General features: G+C 38.7%; 1 protein-coding gene across 1 annotated transcript in view; it reads right to left on the bottom strand.

Annotated features, from left to right (window-relative positions):
- Window positions 1–388: 388 nt before the first annotated feature.
- The window catches only part of TMEM212 (transmembrane protein 212), a 43,172-nt gene continuing 23,105 nt past the window's right edge, over window positions 389–20,455 (bottom strand). The window contains exons 2-4 of the mRNA XM_082249872.1: window positions 12,422–12,481; window positions 5,831–6,154; window positions 389–742 (exon numbers count right to left, since the gene is read on the bottom strand). Coding sequence (XP_082105998.1) covers window positions 722–742; window positions 5,831–6,154; window positions 12,422–12,481 — 405 coding nt within the window. The 3' untranslated portion in view covers window positions 389–721. The remainder of the gene's footprint in view (window positions 743–5,830; window positions 6,155–12,421; window positions 12,482–20,455) is intronic.

The following is a 20,455-nucleotide window of genomic DNA, read 5'->3' as shown; positions in this document are numbered from 1 at the left end:
CGCTCCAACATGTAAAAAATCCATAGTGAGTGATTATGTAGGGCAGATATCATTTCAACTCATATATACATACATATGCTTGGAAAGAAATGACTGTACACATTTTAAGTTCTTTCTTTAGTTTACTATATACAGCCATTTACAGCAAGTAAACTAATTGTAACATGAGTTATATTCTCTGCAGCTGGTTTACGAAATGCATCAGAAAGTGGAGATGGTGCCAATGACAACCAATTATGTTTAATTTTCCAATATGGGTTACAAAATGAAATTCAAAATGTTACTGGTTGCTTATCAATGCTATATTTATCCTTTCTTCTGCGTATTTAGATCTATGCACCAAGTAGGATGTATAGACAGAACACATAAAGATATGTACACTTGTAAAATGCTCTCAGTCATTCTGCCCTCTTTAGCTTGTTCTCCTGGATAAGCCCTCTCTGTATGTGGCTCTGTGTCATAATCCAAACAGTGCCTAGATTTGCTTTCTTGTGTGCAATACATACATACACTATATACATATAACATGGTTGGAATATAAACAGATCAAAAGCTAGAACATTTAGAAACGAACACAGATCCAGATAAAGTGCAGCAGCAATGATATAAATGGTTTGAAAAGAAAATTCCTGCAAAATACATTGCTGATAGCCCACTGAATTCCATGGACATCAATCCTTTCCGGGCTTACATTTAAGTAGTTGCTTGCAATATAATCTTCTCACAAAATATTTTTTCTTCCCTAGAGGACAAAACAGAATTTAGGTCATTAAATAATCCGGTATTTATACTCTACAGAATTATAGGTAACAACTACAACCTTACATGTTACAAATATTAAACTTTAGAACATGTAATTTTACTAAGAATAAAACCGTAATACAGTACTCGTCTTGGGGCATCTTTCTTTTTTTTGTTGACTGTCAGTCATGACATCAGTTGGGCAGCTTTGGTGAGCCTTACCATACAGAAAGCCTGGACAAGACTACCCTAAATCTGGTAGCCAGTTTCAGAAAGCTAGGAGTCAACAACAACGTGGCCTTAAATTGATGTATTTGGTTTTACCCCTACCCCTCAACCACAGCAGCCATACTCTGCTCCCAGTTCTCTTAGAAGCCATATACACAATATTCACACCTACAGCAGCCATATATGCTGTTCTCTCCCCCACAGCAGCCATTTACAGTTCCCACTCCAAAAGAAGTCATATAAACAATTCTCATCCACAACAGTTGCTTATTCTGCATACCATCCAACCATACTGGATCCTGCTGGACAGCATCGAGCACCAGACCTATGCTAACACTGTTGAGTGAAGTCATCTCCTGCCCAACAATATCTACATAGTTCTGGCAGTGATTGCAACAGGTGGAGGCATAGCAATAATGTAGGAGGATTATTTACTACCAATGACCACCAAGGATTGAGGGGGAAGCAGGGGTTTCCCACATGGAAGAAAAATATTTCTTCTATATGAGTTACTGCCACTGACCATCAATTATTAGGGGAGGAAGTTTACTGCCAATGCCCACCAACATTTGGGTGTGGGGGAGGGGAGTGGGCTAATTTACACTGACCACCAATGACTGAAAGCTTTACTGCTACAGGCCCCTGATTGGGAAGGGGAGTATTTCTCACTGTCCTGACTACTAGTGCTTTGGAGGAGGAATCATGTTGCCACTGTCCACCAATGATTCATGGTGCATGTTTTTACTGTAGCTAACCAGAAATGTTACATGCCCCTGAATGCTGCATTCTATATACCATGTTGTATTTTAAATATTCTAACACCAGATTAGCTAATATGCCTCAGTTCCCAAGTTCTACGTTTGTGAGGTAAGATGTTGTTCTCACCCCCGACATCTGCCAGATATATAGTTTACATCTCTATCAGCTATTTATACAATTCCCAGCATACACAGCACCCATATTTAAATTTCACAACCCCCACAGTATCCATATATACAGATTTCACCCGCACACCATCCAAAAACACAGTTTCATTCTGCATCTAAACCAGTTACAGTATATATACAGCCCCTACCTAAACTAACACACACACACACACAACTAAAATAGCCATAAACACAGTTCTGCCTCCCATCTTCCCTCTCCACATCAGGTATATATACAGTCTGCACTCCATGGGGGCCATATGTACATGTTTTTGCCCCCTTCCCCCTAAACACACAGCATCTAAACTCCTAAACACCTAAATGTATTAACCTGAGCTCCCATGCACTCTTCATCTGTGACTTGAACAGATGATAGCAGTCTATCATACAGTATGATACAGAACACAGGAGAAATGGGATCCTTCTTTCGGGCAGAGTGAAACAGTCACCTGTATAACCAGTATGTCTATGTGGGCGAGCTTTGGAATTACTGATTATCACTATGTCTAGCTGCTGTAAAGCATAGTTGCAATCATGAAATAGTACACCACCAATGAAGGCAAAGTTGCTGGCCCATTACTGGGAGTCTAGGCGCCAGAAAGCCCATCATATGGGGAATTTTTACATTTGCTAGGGCATCTTTACAATTGTCTTACTAGTAAAGTCATGTGGAAAATCGTTTTTAATTATATCAAAAAACATTTGGAGCAATTTTTGTTAATTAAAAACAATGTATAATAATTTCAACATAAAAAGTCCTAGAAACTAAAGAGGAATCCCATATACTGGTGAAAAGAAAGAAAACACAGTTGAGTAGACTGGATTTTCATTTTGCCCAAGGACCCCAGGGGTACCAACATAATTAGTCCCTTTTCATATGGCTCTACTGCTTTATGGGTGTTAAAGGATGTGGGCCTGGGACACATGAGTGTGTTTTTGTGTATTTTGTGAAAGGGACTGCTGATTATATAGTTATTGAATTCTGAAGCATGGAATATTTCAGAATCCCATGCTAAAACACAGTAATCAATGTCTGTGAGAGGCTGGAAGACTCTTTCTTACATTAAATCTTGTAGAAGGAGGGGGAAACCCTTTTTAATATGAATCTGTGTCAACTTTATAGCTCCTGAACCTTGGGCAGGGCTCAATGCCTTGGATAGCTGCCCAGAAAGCCCCAGATAATAGAAAGCTCTAAATTAATATAAATATGATGGTTTTGAGTTACCTTTTTTAACTTTTTTTATTATAGTTTGTAAGATTACAAAGTTATGTTATATATCTGGTTTTACTATACAGTGGGGTTGATTAGGGCCAGATTAACGTAGGGGCTATTGGAGCTGCAGCTCCAGGCCCCTACCTTAATATAGGCCCCGGGTTGGCCATATTCACTGTTACCGCTCTTCTGTCACTTGTAAACACAGAAGTCTGGCTTCTATGCTCGCTTCCCCAGGCAGCTCCCTCAGAACCTCCCCACACAGCACGAAGGCCGGACAAGGAGGGACAGTTGTCGATGCATGGATGTGTTTATGGGCTTCAGAGACAGCATCCCATGTTGAATTAGGCATGCATGGCTGCACCCTTCCTCCTCTGGGTGCATGCCAAGGCAAGGCCCTTAAGGCCCTTCAAAATCCTCAGCACCAAGCCCATGATGCTCTTAATCCGGCCCTGGGGTTGATTGATTAAAACTGGACAGTGCAAAATTTGGTGCTGCTGTATATGGTAGCCAATCAGCTTCTAACTTCATCTTGTTCAATTAAGCTTTGACAAAACAAAACCTGGAAGCTAATTGATTTTGTATGCAGAACAGCATCAGATTTTGCACTCTCCAGTTTTAGTAAATCAACCCCTGTAAATCTATACTGTATTATTACAAATATACTGTAACGGAACTGCGAGCCACACTGTGTTTGTGGGCTTCCGTCATTGTACGGCTTCCTTCAGTCTTGAACATAGATAGGTATTTCAGCTGCCCCCATGGAAAGCTAGCCGACAACTTAGCTTGTACTCGAACCTTCTCCTTATTGAACAGTCACACAGAATTTATATACAACATGGACATCCCCCTCCTGATCAGATTACCACACACACAGGTCAGGGGTTGCCTTATTACATTATCATATGCAGATGAAATTGTATACAGAAATAGAATTAACCTGAACTTATAAGCTAGCAATCTGGAAGGAAACAATATGTGAGTTCATTAACATTTAACAATAGGACAGATAGGCTTAACAGAATCAACATCACATCTCAATACACAAACAATAAGGAGAGCCTGTCTCTGTCATTGAAGTACAATACACATTAGCATAAGTGTAAACACACTTGAAGCAATCCAAGCCATATTCTCAGTGTCCATTAAGTATCTGTCTTTCACTCCCAGTGGCGGTGAGTACCGTCACATACACATTTAACGAATTATAAAAGGTTTCTCAGAGCACTATGGGTTAGCTAAAGAGTCATTATAAGTGGTTACCCTTTAAGGTACTGCTATCTCAGACTGAGCAATTTAAAAACGGTTCATAAAATAATCACTGCTCTGACTTATCTAGTTGAGTGTATAAATTTCACCTTCACATATTGAAGTAGCTCCCCTTTCAGGCACTGCTATCTCAGACTAAGACATTTTAAAATGGTTCAAAATAAGCACTGCTCTGACTCATCTAATTGAGTGTATAAATTTCCCCTTCATGTATTGATCTCTGGAAACAAATGTTTTTCTTCATAAGCTGGACAGCAATGTACTAAACCTAGACTTCCACCTACTAGACAGATAAATGACCAAAAAGTATACAAATGCAATATTTTATGTGTACCAGGAAAACCTTAATTTGTTTTGTTTTTAATCCTAACCACAATCAATCAAAAACAAAATACTTACAAAACCTAGATAGATGAATTTTAGGTTCCTGAAGACTTACATGCCCTGCCTTTCACACCTCATTATGGGTCCATCACTATGAGGGTCAATTGCAACTTTAGGAAAAGAAGTTGACACTTGGCTATCACCAATGCCTAGGCTTTAGGGTTCTCAAGATATTCTTCAGGGTAAGCGAAGATGTGGTATGAGCAGGGGTTAGTAAGTTGTGTGTAAACCCCTTGGTAATGACCCATGTTTTGAGATACCTGGGCTAGGGAACTAGGGAACTCTCCTCTTGAAGCACTTCCTTAGTGCTGAACTAAAAACGAATATACTGTAAAAACCCTCAAGATAATTACCCTTGTGTTACATGGATAGATAGATTATTACCTGCTTGTACTGTTAAACTGAAAGAAAATGAAATATGTTTGGAGTTTAGAGAAGTGTAACCTTTTACGTATAATTACTTTGTGCACAATTTTGTGGCAGCTACTGTTGCCTTCAGCAAAAATACCTTTATATTGCTAAAATGTATCAAAGAAACTATTAGAAATAGACTACTGTGCTTACTTTAAGTGTCAAATAACTCCAAGGTTGATTGCTAAAAAAAAACAGTGCTTACCTACAAAAAGATTGAGGAATATTGTTTATATTACCTGCAAGGTCTGGGAACATTATAGGTGAAAGGAGCACATATGTCACACAGAGCGGTACCCATGATCGCGTTCTAGTTTAATAGCCTTGCCCTGCAAACTCACAAAACAATCAACTGTGGAGTTACTTGACATTCAAGCTCAATAGTGTTTTTCTTATAGTTGCTCAGAAGGGAGAAAACCTGCTTTAATTGAAAACCCAAAATATTAAGAAGGTAAATTGTTAGATCTAAACTTGATTGGCTGGATTAGGAAATGTTTGGAGAGTTTAACTTTAAAACATGCTTTGAGTACCTACTGTATGCATACTGAAAATATTAACCATACTATACTATGTTAAGATAATAACAAGAATTTACCAGAAACTACAAAAGGCATTTTCAGTTGGCTCACACTTCACTTAGTCACTACCTCCTACTCACATTAAATGTTCCTGTGCGCAGTATCCTGGCGGAGAGCCTGATCACCAATGCCAATGAAGAGCAGAGGATTAAAATGCTTGACAGCAGGTCGGCAATCTGTAGAGCCAGGTGGTACCATTCGTAGTAAAGGGGGTCTTGGCATACATTCTGGAACGTGGCATATGGGAAGGGAAACTTAATAGCGTAGCCAATATAGTTGGTTGCGGACATCCCAGCAAAAGTATAGTAACAATAAGGGCCAATGAGGATCGATGCAATGGCCACTGCAAACTGAACCGGTGCTCCAATGATACTTAACAGACTCAAGGTGAATGTTGATTCCCACTGAAAGAGATGTTAGCCATAGATTACATTCATGTAAGATTGTATGTGCATTGAGTATTCTCAATACAACTGGGCAAAGAGCACAGCACCAAATATAAAGCATGGTAGTCCTAACAACCAATCAGAAACCATTGTGTTTTTAAGTGCAATTTCATTTGTTGTGAGCCTTTTTTTACATGTTTTTTTTTTTCTACACGTTTCACGTTTCATACTGAATACCTGATATATTTTTACAGTTGGTGTGTCCCCAATGACTTGAGGTTTCTTTTGCCAAGCACTACCTTACTATAGGGCAGGGGTAGGGAACCTATGGCTCGTGAGCCAGACGTGGCTCTTTTGATGGCTGCATCTGGCTCGCAAACAAATAGGGTCTCCTGCTATGAGTATATCATTATTAGCCCCGAGTCAAGTCCATTTTCTTTTTGAAATGCACATAAAATTGTACCTTAAAAATATTGAATTTTCTCTGTTTTTTAGGTTTCATTCAAATCTGTTACCAACATTTACTGACAGCATTTAATTTACCTTAGAAATGAAGACTGTTGTGAGGTGGCAATTCTTAACACTTGGAAATCCATTGTTGGATTATGCCCTGGAAGCCATAGACCCTGCATTATGCCATTTCCTTATGATAGCTCAGTGTTCCCTGCAATACAATGCAGCACACCTCCAAATAGGTAGTTTAAAATTTAAAGTGCTTCATCTGAGCACCACAAACCAAAAAATGCTTTTTATTTAATTTTTAATATTCAAAGCAAGCTTACCCATCCATCCATGTTTCCATGCTTTATTTTGTTGAGAAATCACTTTGAAAAACACCCCTCTAGCACATTTAGCTATGGCCATCTTGAGTTAGGGCAGATTATTCATGTAGCATTTTCTTCCTGAAATCCATCTGTCCTTAGCTCAGGCATGCATAGTAACAAATCAGCTTCTGGGTTTAATTGTTAAAGATTAATTGAACAAGGTAGACCCTGATTAGTTACTATGCACAGCTGTACCAGATTCTGTCTGCAACAGTTTTAGTAAATCTCACCTGCAGTATTTTTGAATAAATATAGTTTTTGGGGCCTGGAATCTCACTCCTGTTTCGTGATTCATGACTTAAAAAAAATCCTGGCTGTGATGCAGACAAACTATTTTCAAACCCACCATAACAGAGAGTATATACAAGAAGGGGCCCTTGCAGTCTATCAAATTCAGAAAGACTTTGTTTAAAAAGCAAACACCAACAGGTTTATCAAAGCTATCAATCTAATTAAATTGGTTGTCTGCCCCATAGGACAGATTTGTTTTTTTTTGTTTTTTTATAGGGGATGTGGTGAAAAATGGTCCCAAGTGAACCTCTGGCAAAATAATTCAGATCAAAATTTGACATTGAAGTATGAACACGATTGGTGATACAAAAGGTAGAGAGAGAGAGGAAGTTACATATCATAAGGTAGTGGAAAGTGTTGGTAGAACGGGGGGGGGGGGCGGATGGTGTCAGTAGTTTTTATTTTATAGTATTTTTTTTTACATTTTACTTTTATAATTTTATTACACATTAATTTTTTTATATTCATTGCATTTTTTTATCAGCCCTGTTGGGGGGCTTTGGTGAGTTATCAGGGATCTAAACAGACCCTGACATCTCCCCTTTGAAACACAGAAAGAGACTGAGGACACAGATTCCCTAATCTTTTTCTCAGCAGCCTCAGCTTTGAAGATTGAAGACAGAGGCTCCTGTTCATTCATAAACTGAAGCATAAACTAATAAATTCAGTTATCAAAAGACTGGTAGCGATCGCTAACCATGTCCAATTCAGAAAAGGAAGTGGCCAGTCAATTACATATTTACCGGCCCCTTCCTTTGTTTTCCATCCTGACATCCCCCAAAGAACCACACAGGGGGCAGAAGGAGGAGGACATGGAGAAAGGTTGGGGATGATCGGTGCGAACGGAGGGACAGCTGCAAGCATCGATCTCCTTATATTGCTTTCCAGCTGACAGCCGAGGGGAGGAGGAGAAGTGGCTGTCAGCTGAAAACTTCACTTCAATAATGGTTAATAATGTTAAAAAAATTAATGTTAACCTCATTATTGGTCAATATTTATTTAATATCTTCAGAAAAAAACATTGTTTTAACATGTGAAGTTGCAACAGTAGACAGTGTTTAATATTGTATTATTTAGTAAGTTGTGTTTTTACTCTAAGAACACATATACTTGTGCTTCATAGTAGGACATGTATGAACTGCATGGCCTCTGGATGAAAGGGAACCTTTAGCAAATCTACGCAGTATGTACAATTATATAGTTTATGGTTAGGGCAAAATAACAAAAAATATAAATTACACATTATTATGCTTTTACATATATAAGGTTAAATCACCATAAATTAATATTCTGTATATATTGTGTAGGGTTGTATTTAATTTCACTGTAATCTAAACCATTAAAAATATGCATTGTTTTAACAGTATATATTACTTTGTGAAGGTCAGCCAGCTCTTTCAGTACATTCAGCAGCACCTTCTTTAGACTGCTGTCGTCACTAATCAGCATTTTGTTCACTTGACATGGATTGAAAGCTCTTTATGGGACAAAAGCTCTTTGTAGAGTTTGTGTGCAGAGCATGGCAATCAATCCACATAAGTGTATCCTACTAATAGATATTCTTCTATAATCTTTAATTTAAAGTGATTGTTGCCCTTGGTTTATATGTTATTTACAACAGCAATTAGAGGTGCCAAACCCAAATGGGAGAAGTCAATTCATGTAGTGTTAACCAACATTAAATCTTTTTAAATCAAGAGTTTTTAACACAATCTGTATGACATTTTGTCTGATAAAGTGTTGTGTATCATTAACAATTGTTGCATTTTGTTTCCATAGAATATTGATTTCCCTATTTTTTTGTACATTCTTTGCACCTGATAGCTCTTCTAGCATCTTTTAGATGCTATGGGGTTTATTTACTAAAGCTAGAGAGGGCAAAAGTAGACACAATTCTACAGAGAAACCAATTCATTAATTAAAAAGTTCAAATAAAATACACTGACATTTAAATGTGCACTTGAATCCATTGCACTCAGAACAAAAGCAGACATATTAGATACTGGCCCCTAAGGAGCTGAAAATTGGCTTTACCTCTCCTAAAATTGTTGACGCTATGTGAGATACTGTTGCCAACAATTGAAATCACGCCCCAGCGATAGCCAATGACATCATCACCAGAGGTGCTGTCCACAATACCAGGAGGGGTGAAGCCCCTCTAAGGGGGCAGTATCTGATATATATGCTAGTAATGAATCCAACTGGGCACATCAGAAGAAGATTTCCATTGTAGGTACTGATTCCATTAAAAAAGGGGTACATCAGATGGAAAATTAGCAAATGCAGTTTTTGATCCAAGTTAAACACATAGCTCTATACATGAAGGTGAGCTGCTAGTGTATACTGGGGAAGATACCCACATGGTGTTTCAGAATTCATAAATTCACTATTCTATGGATTTATAGAGCACATTTAAAAATTAACTGTTTTCCTAAGAACACATTACATGTATATGTGCACTGATATTGCAGCATATCATTTTACGTGAACTGGAATACAGTTTTTGATGTTTATGAAAGAAATAAGTGTTTGGTTAAAAGTTGTTCATTTAACGACTTGCCGATCGCCGCACGACTATTTACTGCAGCAGTCTGGCTCTCCTGGGCAAACCGACGTAGGGCTACGTCGCTCGCCCAGGAGCCTCTCGTTCCCTGACATCCCAGCGCGAGTGACCGATGTCCGCCGGTCACTCGCAATCTCCTACTGGAGAGGGAGAAAGGCAGGCGGCTAATGTAAACAAAGCCGCCTATCATTCTCCCTGATCTAACTGCAGAGACTACACGATCCTGCTATGTAGGATCGTATGTCTCTGTGGTTACATCACAAGCCACGCCCCCCACAGTTAGAATCACGCCCCTAGGGATACATTTAACCCACTGATCACTAATAAAGTTAACCCCTTCCCTGCCAGTGTCATTTTTACAATAACAGTGCATATGTATAGCACTGATTACTGTAGTAATGTCACTGGTACTCCCAAAAGTGTCAAAAATGTCAGTCAAGGGTCCGATCTGTCCGCGGCAATGTCGCAGTCCCGCAAAAAAAAATCGCAGATCGCCGCCATTACTAGTTAAAAAAAAACAATAAAAATGACATAAATCTTTCCCATAGTTAGTAAACGCAATAACTTTTGCGCAAACCAATCAAAATACACTTATTGCAATTTTTTTTACCAAAAATATGTAGCAGAAAACAAATTGGCCTAAAATGTTAAAAAATTTTAATTTTTACTTTTTTTTTTGGGGAATTTCATATAAAAAAAATGTGAAAAATATTGTTATTTTTTCAAATTGTCGCTATTTTTTTGTTTATAGCACAAAAAGTAAAAATCGCACAGGTGATCAAATACACCCAAAAGAAAGCTCTGTTTGTGGGAAAAAAAGGACGTCAATTTCATTTGGGTACAGCGTCGCACGACCGCGCAATTGTCCGTTAAAGTCACGCAGTGCCGAATCGCAAAATAGGCCCTGGTCTTTGAGCAGCCAACTGGTCTATAGTCTTACAATCTAAAATGCAGTTAGCACAGGTTATTTAGTCTGTGCTGCAGCACAAAATAAGTTAAAAGAAATACATAGACATATTACATACTGTATATACAGCCTTATTTCATTAACATTTTAAATACAGCAGCTCCAATTGGACTTTAAGAAGAGTTTCTTATGGTTCTAGCAATGACAATCAAAGGTTATAAAAAAAATAAAAAAGTCTTAAGTACCTCAGAAGTCAATGTCTAAACTGTATTTAATCATTCAGAGCATACAGAAAAGGATCATTGAGGCTCTACCTGCAAATATGGCCCGGTTTTGAAGTGTGAGCATGTTCAGTATAGTGTTGCACTTCAAAAGTACATTACACTTTCAGACAAAGGAGAATTCTCCACATGAAACGTCACACAATTTTGGATTACCTGTTTGCACTTTATTAAGTATGGATCCCCAGGTAGAGCTTGACTGAATTTTTCACTGCTTTGTATCAAGCTGGGAACTGTCTTTTATATTCTGACTCCCTGCTCCCTATGCATCAGTTTTTGAAGCCTTTATTTACAGTATTTTGATCTTCTAGAGTCATACAGGAGTTTTAGTATATTTTCGAAGTTTTGCTTTACAGGCAAATTCTTGTTAACATGGTGTACATATTTAACAGTAGCATGAATATTCAAATTTTATTTGTCACAAATATGTGTGCTTGCTTACAATTTTTTATGCAAAAGTTAAATAAGTCAAAAAAGTTGGCAATTGGGTCATTCAACCTTGATCAGTCGAGTGGCCAGTTTTTCTGTCATCATTTATTTAGCACTGGGTTCTGCATTGTTTGCAATAATTCTTAAGTTGGGTATACACACAGTTTTTTTTCCATTCAACCAACGGGTTTAATGAAAAAAAAAAAAAAAAAAACTAACAGAACCCTGCATCCATACATTGATGTGTGGTGCAGGGATCCCTCCTGCTGAGCTATTGTATTCTGACAGCTGGTTCTTCCCTTCCACCAGACACTTGCAGCGTTTTCCAGCATGATAGCGCAACACAAAGACCAAAAGTCTGCTGGTTCATGTGTACCGAGCTTTAGACCTATCCTCAGGCCTCACAAACAGTACATTCCTTCCAGGACTACAGGTGAGTTAATTGCTGAGTTAATTCTAAGCTCTTGTTTGGATATCCACTTTTATGCTTTTTTTTGGTCATCCTGGCAGTAACAAAATACCTGAACTAGGGTGACAGAGCTCCATCACTGTACTGTATACATGGAGTTGCAGCATTCCCAGCCTAGGTTGCGTATTCCTAAAACTAAAAAAGAAATTCCCTCTCTTATAATCTCCATAACATATAAAGTAATTCTAGAAGTTCTGTAATCTACAGTACAGAATTGGCCAGAGCTGTTAACACTACTTGCTATTTCAGTGCAGCAGAGGGAGGGTGTAGAGGAAGACAGGAGACCCTTGCACTGTCCCTGCTCATAGTCATTTTCACAGCCCCCTTGTCAAATACTCACTAGCCTGCTCCAATAGCTTCCAACCTACATCAAATTTCTTTGGAGCCCCCCTTAGGCCTCTTCAGTGGGTGGGTGGTGGTTGGGGGGGTCCCCGGTGAATGGCACAGGTTAGCTGGCCTATGGGAGAAAAGTATAAATCTGGCACAAAATCTGAAATCAATATCATATGTTGTGATCTTACCAGTGATCTTTGTGTCCATTCCCGATATGATAAAACAGCAAGGAGGCCAACAGAAAAAGCCTATAAAAGAAAATGGTTTCAGGAACTTAAGAAATATTTAACAAGAGATAATGAAAGCTTATATTTTTCAGCGTGTTGGATAACATGTTACTGTAAAAAGTACAATTTTTAAATGATTTTATATTTATTTTAAATATCTCTGTTCTCAGCTGCATAAGTGAATAGCTGTGCAAGGGGTTGGGGGAGGGGGGGGGGTTCAGGACAAGTCTGATCAATGGAGGAGAAAATGCTTAGTTCTCAGCACAGCTAGAGAACTGAATACAGTGTTGTCCCTTGCCTAGTGTGGTCAGTTTTTGATAGGAAAGCAGAGGGACTGACAGGAACACCAGGAATTTGACACAAAGGATTTCACTTCAGGGATTTTGCACAGAGGGACTGGCAGGAACACCAGGGATTTTACACAATAGCGTTTCTTTTTCTGTTTTCTTTTTTGGACTGCTAATACACCCTTTTGTGGGATAAAGGGGGATGGTAGGGAGATTGATAGGGGGAAAAACAGGCAGCAGCAAAATGATTAATAAGTTCACTACAAGAGAGGGCTGCTAGCTTGTACACTGGTCTGACAGGTGTAATGGCTACCAGCAATCCCAACTTGTAGATGAGAGTAGAGAGGGAAATGTCTCTGATGTAACAACATTTTTCTAAAGCTCAAAATCAAATTAGGTCTGCTTAATCAAGGAGTGAGGGGCCAACGGTCTCTAAAACAAGATAAAAGGACAGGTACAAGACCTTTGATGCTAAGAGCCAAACACTAGCCCAGATTGAGCCATTTTTTTCACTCCTCTCCACTTGTTTAAATTTATTTATTTATTTTTTTTTACAAAATTTACAAATTGCCATTTTTTAATCTTTTCCTTTTTTATTTTTATTATTTTTTGGCCTCATTAGGCCATCCCTATGTTGATAAAAAATAAATAAATAAATAAAAATCATACTGGGCAGGGACAGCCTACTGGATGACAAGGATGTACAACTGACTGGAGGTAGCCAACCAACCAAAGTACATATACATGTATAGTATGTCGTTTTGCCTGCTTGGGCTAAGCAGCCACAGTGGATTGCGGATCCTGGTACTCGAGGCCCAGTGATTTTCTGATCATTATGCAATCACATGATCACAATGTCAACAAAGCTGTTATGAATAAATTCATTCATAACAGCTGTGTTTCCTGTTTTCTGTTCTGTGATAAGCCCACAGCTATCACATGGTACATGAGCCAATCACAGCACCCTGGACCATGTTATTAGCTGTAGCCAATCACGGATCACTAGTGATCACATCTGTAATGAATGGTTAACCCATTCATGACAGTTGAAAAATTTGCTGTTACATGGATCTTCATTCAATAAATAAAATGTAAAAAAAAAAAAATCACTGATCACCCTCAGAGTAGTACAGTGTTACTATGGTGACACCAAACTACTCTGATGAAAGTAGGTAAAAGAAAATAGTACAAAATTTAAAAAAAAATGAAAAAAGTTTAAAAAATGAAATAAAAAATAATATATATATATTTTTTTAACATACTGTCACCAGTCAGTATCCCTGGTCCCCGCCACATCAGGCACATGATGACGCTGCACTGCACTGGTGAAAGCATGTAAAAAAGAAATAAGCGAAAAAATAACCTACAAATTTTATTCAATTTCTTCATTTAAAAAAAAAAAAAAGCCAAAAATTACAACTTTAAAAACCTTGCCATGCTTCTTACTTCAACAGAGGGCCCTCTGTTGAAGTCACTTGCTGACGAAACGCGTCATTCGTGGTCACGCGGTCACGAGGTACGCCTACGCCAAACGCCGGACCCGGATGTTCGCTCCAGTTAAGGTACCAAGCGGCGAACAGACAGCGCGGGAACCGGCTGCAACACGCAGATTTACCTCTACATGCTTTCAATGCCTGTCTTTTATTATCTTTTGTAAGTGCAATTGCTACAGGGGAATGTTTTACTTTGGGAAATAAAGAGGTTTCAGTTAAACAGTACTACTCTATGAGACCTTATTATTTTTACATGCACTGCCTTTGATCATTTGGCCCCATATGAGATCACCCCACAAAACGGTTACCAGGTTGTCTGAGACCAATCAGGAGCTTTTCTGGTGGAGGCCAGTTCCCCTTTCAGGGTACAGTGGAGGTCGGATGGTCCATTCTCAGCTGGCGATCGGCATGTTGTTTGGGCTTATATTGACCTGATATCTGGTGAGTGTATTACCTTAGGGGTGAGCACCGTGGTGAGGTGAAGGGTCCTGTGTGTTGAACGCTAAAGGATACTTACCTGTTTGGACTGTCATCTCTGGAGGTCATTCGGGCACTGTGCATGAACTTTACGATTGACTGTATTTCCCAGCTATTGGGTTGCACTCAAGATCTAGCGCTGCTAGTGCATCATTCAGTTTGCTGTGTGTAGATCATTGCAATCATTGTATGCACCTTTATTTATGTGATTCATTGTTATAGCAGCAGCTTGCACTCATATGTGATTTTATGTGATTTTCATTTTGTCATTTCCATGACATTTGCTGATTAAGCGCCGGGGTGAGCAAGTTTCGTTAGTCCCCCCTTTTTGTCTACATTCATTCTTGCTCCCTTTTATACAAATTGTAGCATATGGTTAATGATGAACAGTGTGCTATCACGTTCAGTATATTGAATATGGAAAGTCATACATTTTAAACAAATCCAATTTTTGAACTACCAGAACATTCGCAAATTCTCCCTGTGACACAGAAATTTTGACTTTTGGGGCTTCAGCTTCAAATATCTTTTGATACAGAACAGGGCTTGAAAAAGATGATAGCTGCAAAATCCATTTCTCTGTATGAAAAAGGTCTGCAAAGATTTATTGACCAGGTTTTGCTTGGTAATGTTGATGTTAGAGAAGAAGCAGCAAAAGTGTTTTGCTGATAGATGCAAACTGCTGATATCTTCAGTTGGCTCCAAACACTTTTCATGGTCTGCCAGAACTGTAGAAAGACATCTTACCCACACACCAAAGTTCTTACCTGTGCTTAACCAATAGATTTCTGAAAAGAATGTATCTGATCAGCAGGGAAACCATAGAAGGAGCCATTTTGAAGCGGCAAGATTCTTTCCCAAATAAAATAAATTGAAAAGTGACCAGAGATGTTTGGATGAGAGTAAGATGCTGAAGAATGAGAATAAGCAACTAAAAGAGATGAAAAGGAGAGTTTGCTGCAAATGTTAAGAATGCTATAAATGCATTTGTAGAAGTTGCTCTTGATATGAAGATAGATAGATAGAGCTTTCTTTTTTTTTTCCAAAAAGCTTTATTGAACAAAATATACATAAGAAAAGTGTACAACAGTTGGATCATTCCGATCAACATTCTCGGTGATCCAATAATAACTAAGGTATTAATAAACCACAATTACATAGTATCATAAACAACATAAAAAGTTTCTATAGATGAAAAGGATCACTCTTGTATCTTGAAAGTGGCTGTATGTGAAAATCTTGTGAAAAAGATATAACAGGGGAGCATGCCGGCATGTTCCCCTGGGTGGGGGGAGGGAAGAATGGGTGGGATATGGGGGAGGGAAAGAAGGGGGGGGTGTAGAGACAAGCAAGGGTCACACGCTGATAAGACATGGGAAGATTTACCCCAAATGGATGTGAGAGGGGATAAGCATCTATCGGAGCTGAATACATTTGTTTCTTAGAATCAGATCATAATCTGAGTGTAAGCTACTGTATTTTTAAATGTTTGCCAAGGCTGCCAGATCTTAGCAAATTTGACAGGAGTATAGTGTGCAATTGCGATGAGTTCTTCCATCTCAGATAATTTTTCAACTTGCGTGAACCATTCTCTGATAGAGGGAGTTGCAGCTGTTCCCCAATGTCTTGGAATACATAATCTCGCAGCATTAATTAGAAATGTTGTCAAGGATTTATATGATGGTGGATTGTATTGATGATGTAAGTGTAGGAGGAAAGTACTCGGTGAGACATCAACCGGAATGTTGGTTATTTGAATTAGTATCTTGTGCATTTTAGACCAGAAATTAGCAATAAGTGGACAGGACCACCATACGTGTAGTAGATCCCCTCCAGGTAGATGGCATCTCCAACAATACTATCAAGCATGTCATCTACAAAGAGTGGTTGAGTGGCACACACACACTGAGTCTAAAGACTGGGTTATATTGGAGAACTCATTCTCCAATGTTCCCATTTCTGTATTACCGTGGCTCAAGCAAAAAGACGTTCCACATGATGTTTCAAATCACCCACTAATTGGAGCTACTCTCAAATGTTTTCAGTATGCTTGCACTACAAGTAAAATATCCACTATTCCGGGTCTAATGTCACCCATACTAAACAACCCAGACTTTTTACCAGGGCTTAGTGACCAACACCTTTACCAGTCTATACAACTTAAATCCCTAAGAATCTCACATTTTATTGATAAAGGTACTACACTTTCTTATGAAACTCTGAAAACTCTTCCGCCAACTGCACACATCTCCTTCTGGGATTATGTTCAAATCTGTCATTTCACCTCCTCCTTTATCAGAAAAGTTGGAAACCTGACTGAAACAACTCCGTTCGAGAAACTCTGTCTTGATGCTAAACCAGAATCACACTTGATCTCTAAAATTTACGCATTACTCTGGGAGGGAGTCGAGACTGATGAGGGTCTCTTCTGCTCTAAATGGGAATCGGATTTGAACATGAACCTAATGCCTGGCCAATGGAAGACGATATTTAATATAGTTCACAAAGGATCCATCAATGTTACTACACAAGAGAATAACTACAAACTAATAGCACGCTGGTATCGCACACCTCACCTCCTATACAAAGCTAAGCTCATCACGAGCTTTCTGAGAAAATGTTCATGGGCATAAATTTAGCATGAAGTCTGCAACAGAAAGCAAATTAAATGTTTTAACAACAATGATCAAGGTATTGAGAAATCCTAGGCGTGATAATGAATTCATAAGAGTGGCTGATGACCTTCTATAGGCCGTAAAGGTTGTCAGTAAGAAACAGCTATCTGCTCCAGAATATTACCTGCAGAGAGTTTGTCTCAAAGAACCCAATGAAAAAGAGCAGGAGATAATAATTAACATAAACAACAGAGTTGTAAAGCAGAATAATGATGTGTTTTGTTTAATTTAAGCCATCAATAAAAGTATTTATCCAGTGCTGAATTCAAAAAGAATATTGTTATGTGGATGAATAAAGAAGACAGGGAATAGACTGAAAGGTCAACTGGAAAGCAGCAAAAGAGAGGGATAAATGCAATGAAGCTTTCTGAAGTTATCTGAAACATGAAATCGCTGAGCTAAGAAATAAGATATTTTATGAAATTCAGAGGGAACAAAAATAGTATGCAGATATATGTGATTTTGGGGTAGAAGTGGCTCCCCAATCTACCTCTGGTGTACTTTGATGCAGGAATATTTAACTACATGGGCTCTGGAGGCTGTATTTCAAGTAATATGGAGATAATCCTGTTTAATTCAGGACTAATGGAAGAGCTAATCAGCAAGCAACCCATTTTGTGTTCTGAAGTTGAGGACAAGACAGTTCTTGCTGAAGGCATATTCAGTAGGAGCTGAGACAGAACAGCAAGTCATTGTAAGGGCAGTAGAGTATCATGAAGCTCTGATGCTGCAGAAAGAAGAATGTAGAATACTTTACTTATTTTTCTGCAAATATTTCTGCAAATTGGAGCCTATGGTATATTTGACAATTCCTTTTTTTACTGAGGTGAGTCTGGGCCTTGTCAAGCCTAATCATTTGAATGTTTATGAGACCATAAAAGACTCTAGTGGGGTAGCATGCAGACCCTGCACACAGGCAACAAAATTGTTGGTTCTGTACATGAAAACAATGTGTCTGCTTTAAATTGAAAAAGAGGAATCGTTAAAAACTTTGACTCCCATGATACAAACAAAAGATGCATCATGTGTCTTCAACTCCCAACACCAATTTTGGTAAATTTGGAAAATAGTGGTAAGAAAGAAGATTGTGTAAAAAGTACAGCTCTGAGTGTTTTCAGTATTCCCAGATAAAGAAAGACCATTCTTTGAAAACACATTGAAAATGCTGCTGGTATTACAGCCAGAGATATTTCAGAACCATAATGGGTGTTTACCAGCAGCATCACAAATTCTGTCTATGCGCTATCAATCTGGACGCTGATGAAAATAAATACTTCTTCTCTCTTTGAGATTTAGTAATCTTTGCATGTTCATTATTCATAAGTGGATACTTGTTCGCAATAAAAGACTTGCACAAATGTGCATGGAATTTGCAGCACAGTGTGTGACAAGTGCAGACTGAATTTATAGCGATAATGTTCCCCAAGTGTGCTTCAAATTTATTCATGTGTGAGTAACCCTTTATGTAAACATGAATCTGCAACATTGTAATAACTTTTCACATTGATCACAGGTGTTGATGTGCTGGAGTGAATTATTGCAGAGGGCCTGTGAAGGTTCTCATTTATCCAGATCATGGAATAGCTAGTAGTTGTTAGTCACATTCAACTAGACTTGCTCTGCAATGTTGAAGATTTTTTGCAGTTTCTCCAAGCCACTTCTTCAGTTCCAGCAAATGCTAAGTTCTTCAATTGACAACTGTATTGTTTATGTTGAGTGACTGCCCTTAGATGAACGTCTGACAAAGCTGTTAAAGATGGATTCCGAGCAGAAATTGTATTCCTTGTCATTGCTAGTGCTTTTATACAATGTGTACTCCATTTCCTTCCCCAGAAAATCAGTGTGCATTATTTGAATCACAGGCTTCATTTCCTGTTACATCTGTTTTGTAGGACCGGAGACCACTATGCAGTGCATCCCCGTGGCCACCAGTCTTAACTCTTCCCACTGTTGTTTTTTATGTCTCTGCTTGTGTTAGTGAATGGACCCAAGAGTCTTAAGCCTAGTACACACTACTATTTTTTTTTTCAACCCGGGACGACTCTCCCGCCAGAACACCCCAGTCAGCACTCTTAGCCATTGGCTGAGAGCGCTGATCGGATTCTGATCGACAAACCTTTTTTGGTCATGCCCCTTCTGTCAGATCGGCTGCAGTGCACACGGGCCAAATAGAGACCTGCTTTTATAAAACCATCCGATACTCCCCAACATTCAGGCTGTGTGTGCTAGGCTTTAGACTCCTGGTCTGAACTACCTCCCGGAGTAGCATATTTTGACAGGTTAGGGGACTCCTGATTAGTCACAGTCCTCCATGCCTGCAGTTTGCAGACTATACAGTATAAATAAGCACTATATTCTGTGTAGGCACCCCTCCTCACAGTCACTTGCCATTTTGTACTGGGAGGAGCAGGAAAAGTGTTCTTAATATTAAAAATTAAAAATAGGCATTATGGCTGGCTGAGCAGTGCGGATGGTGGTATGTGAAAAGTAAACTAGCTCCTTTAGTTCAATATTAACATGCTCATCGCAATTGCCCGCATTCACGTCCACTTATTACAACTCCTATTGAATGATGGGAACTCTAGTTTTTAAAGCAGTGGCACAAGAAGGCAGGTGGTGACGTGATGCCTAGATTTACTCCTTCTTCTGGGGCTATCAGAAGCTGTTATTTTCTAGAGTTGCAGCGATGATGTCAAAAATATTGCAAATAGATTTCTCTCCTAAACAGTGAGATTTACAAAAAATTTGCTAAAGGTTTATTGATTTATATAGGTCAGTGTTATAATTGCTATTTTTATTTTACATCTAGGATTTAATTTTAGAGCATTTTTGCAACTTTGGTGACCTTTAAGAGAAATTATAGTGCGCAAGTACTGACTGACACCATATAGCATAAATACTGCATAATGCATTTGTTTTAATTAAAGTGAAGACTCAGCAAGGCTGCTTTATATAAAAATTATATTATAGTGATGACATTTCCTCGAAAGTGTGCTGAGAACTACAATTTTCCTTTCAAATGTAGCCTACAATGTCTTCAGTGCACGTGGACAGGGAAAGGCT

The sequence above is a fragment of the Pelophylax lessonae genome (assembly GCF_965119305.1).
Source record: "Pelophylax lessonae genome assembly, chromosome: 3".
Lineage (NCBI taxonomy): Eukaryota > Metazoa > Chordata > Amphibia > Anura > Ranidae > Pelophylax > Pelophylax lessonae.
This window is presented reverse-complemented; position numbering and strand designations above follow the sequence as displayed.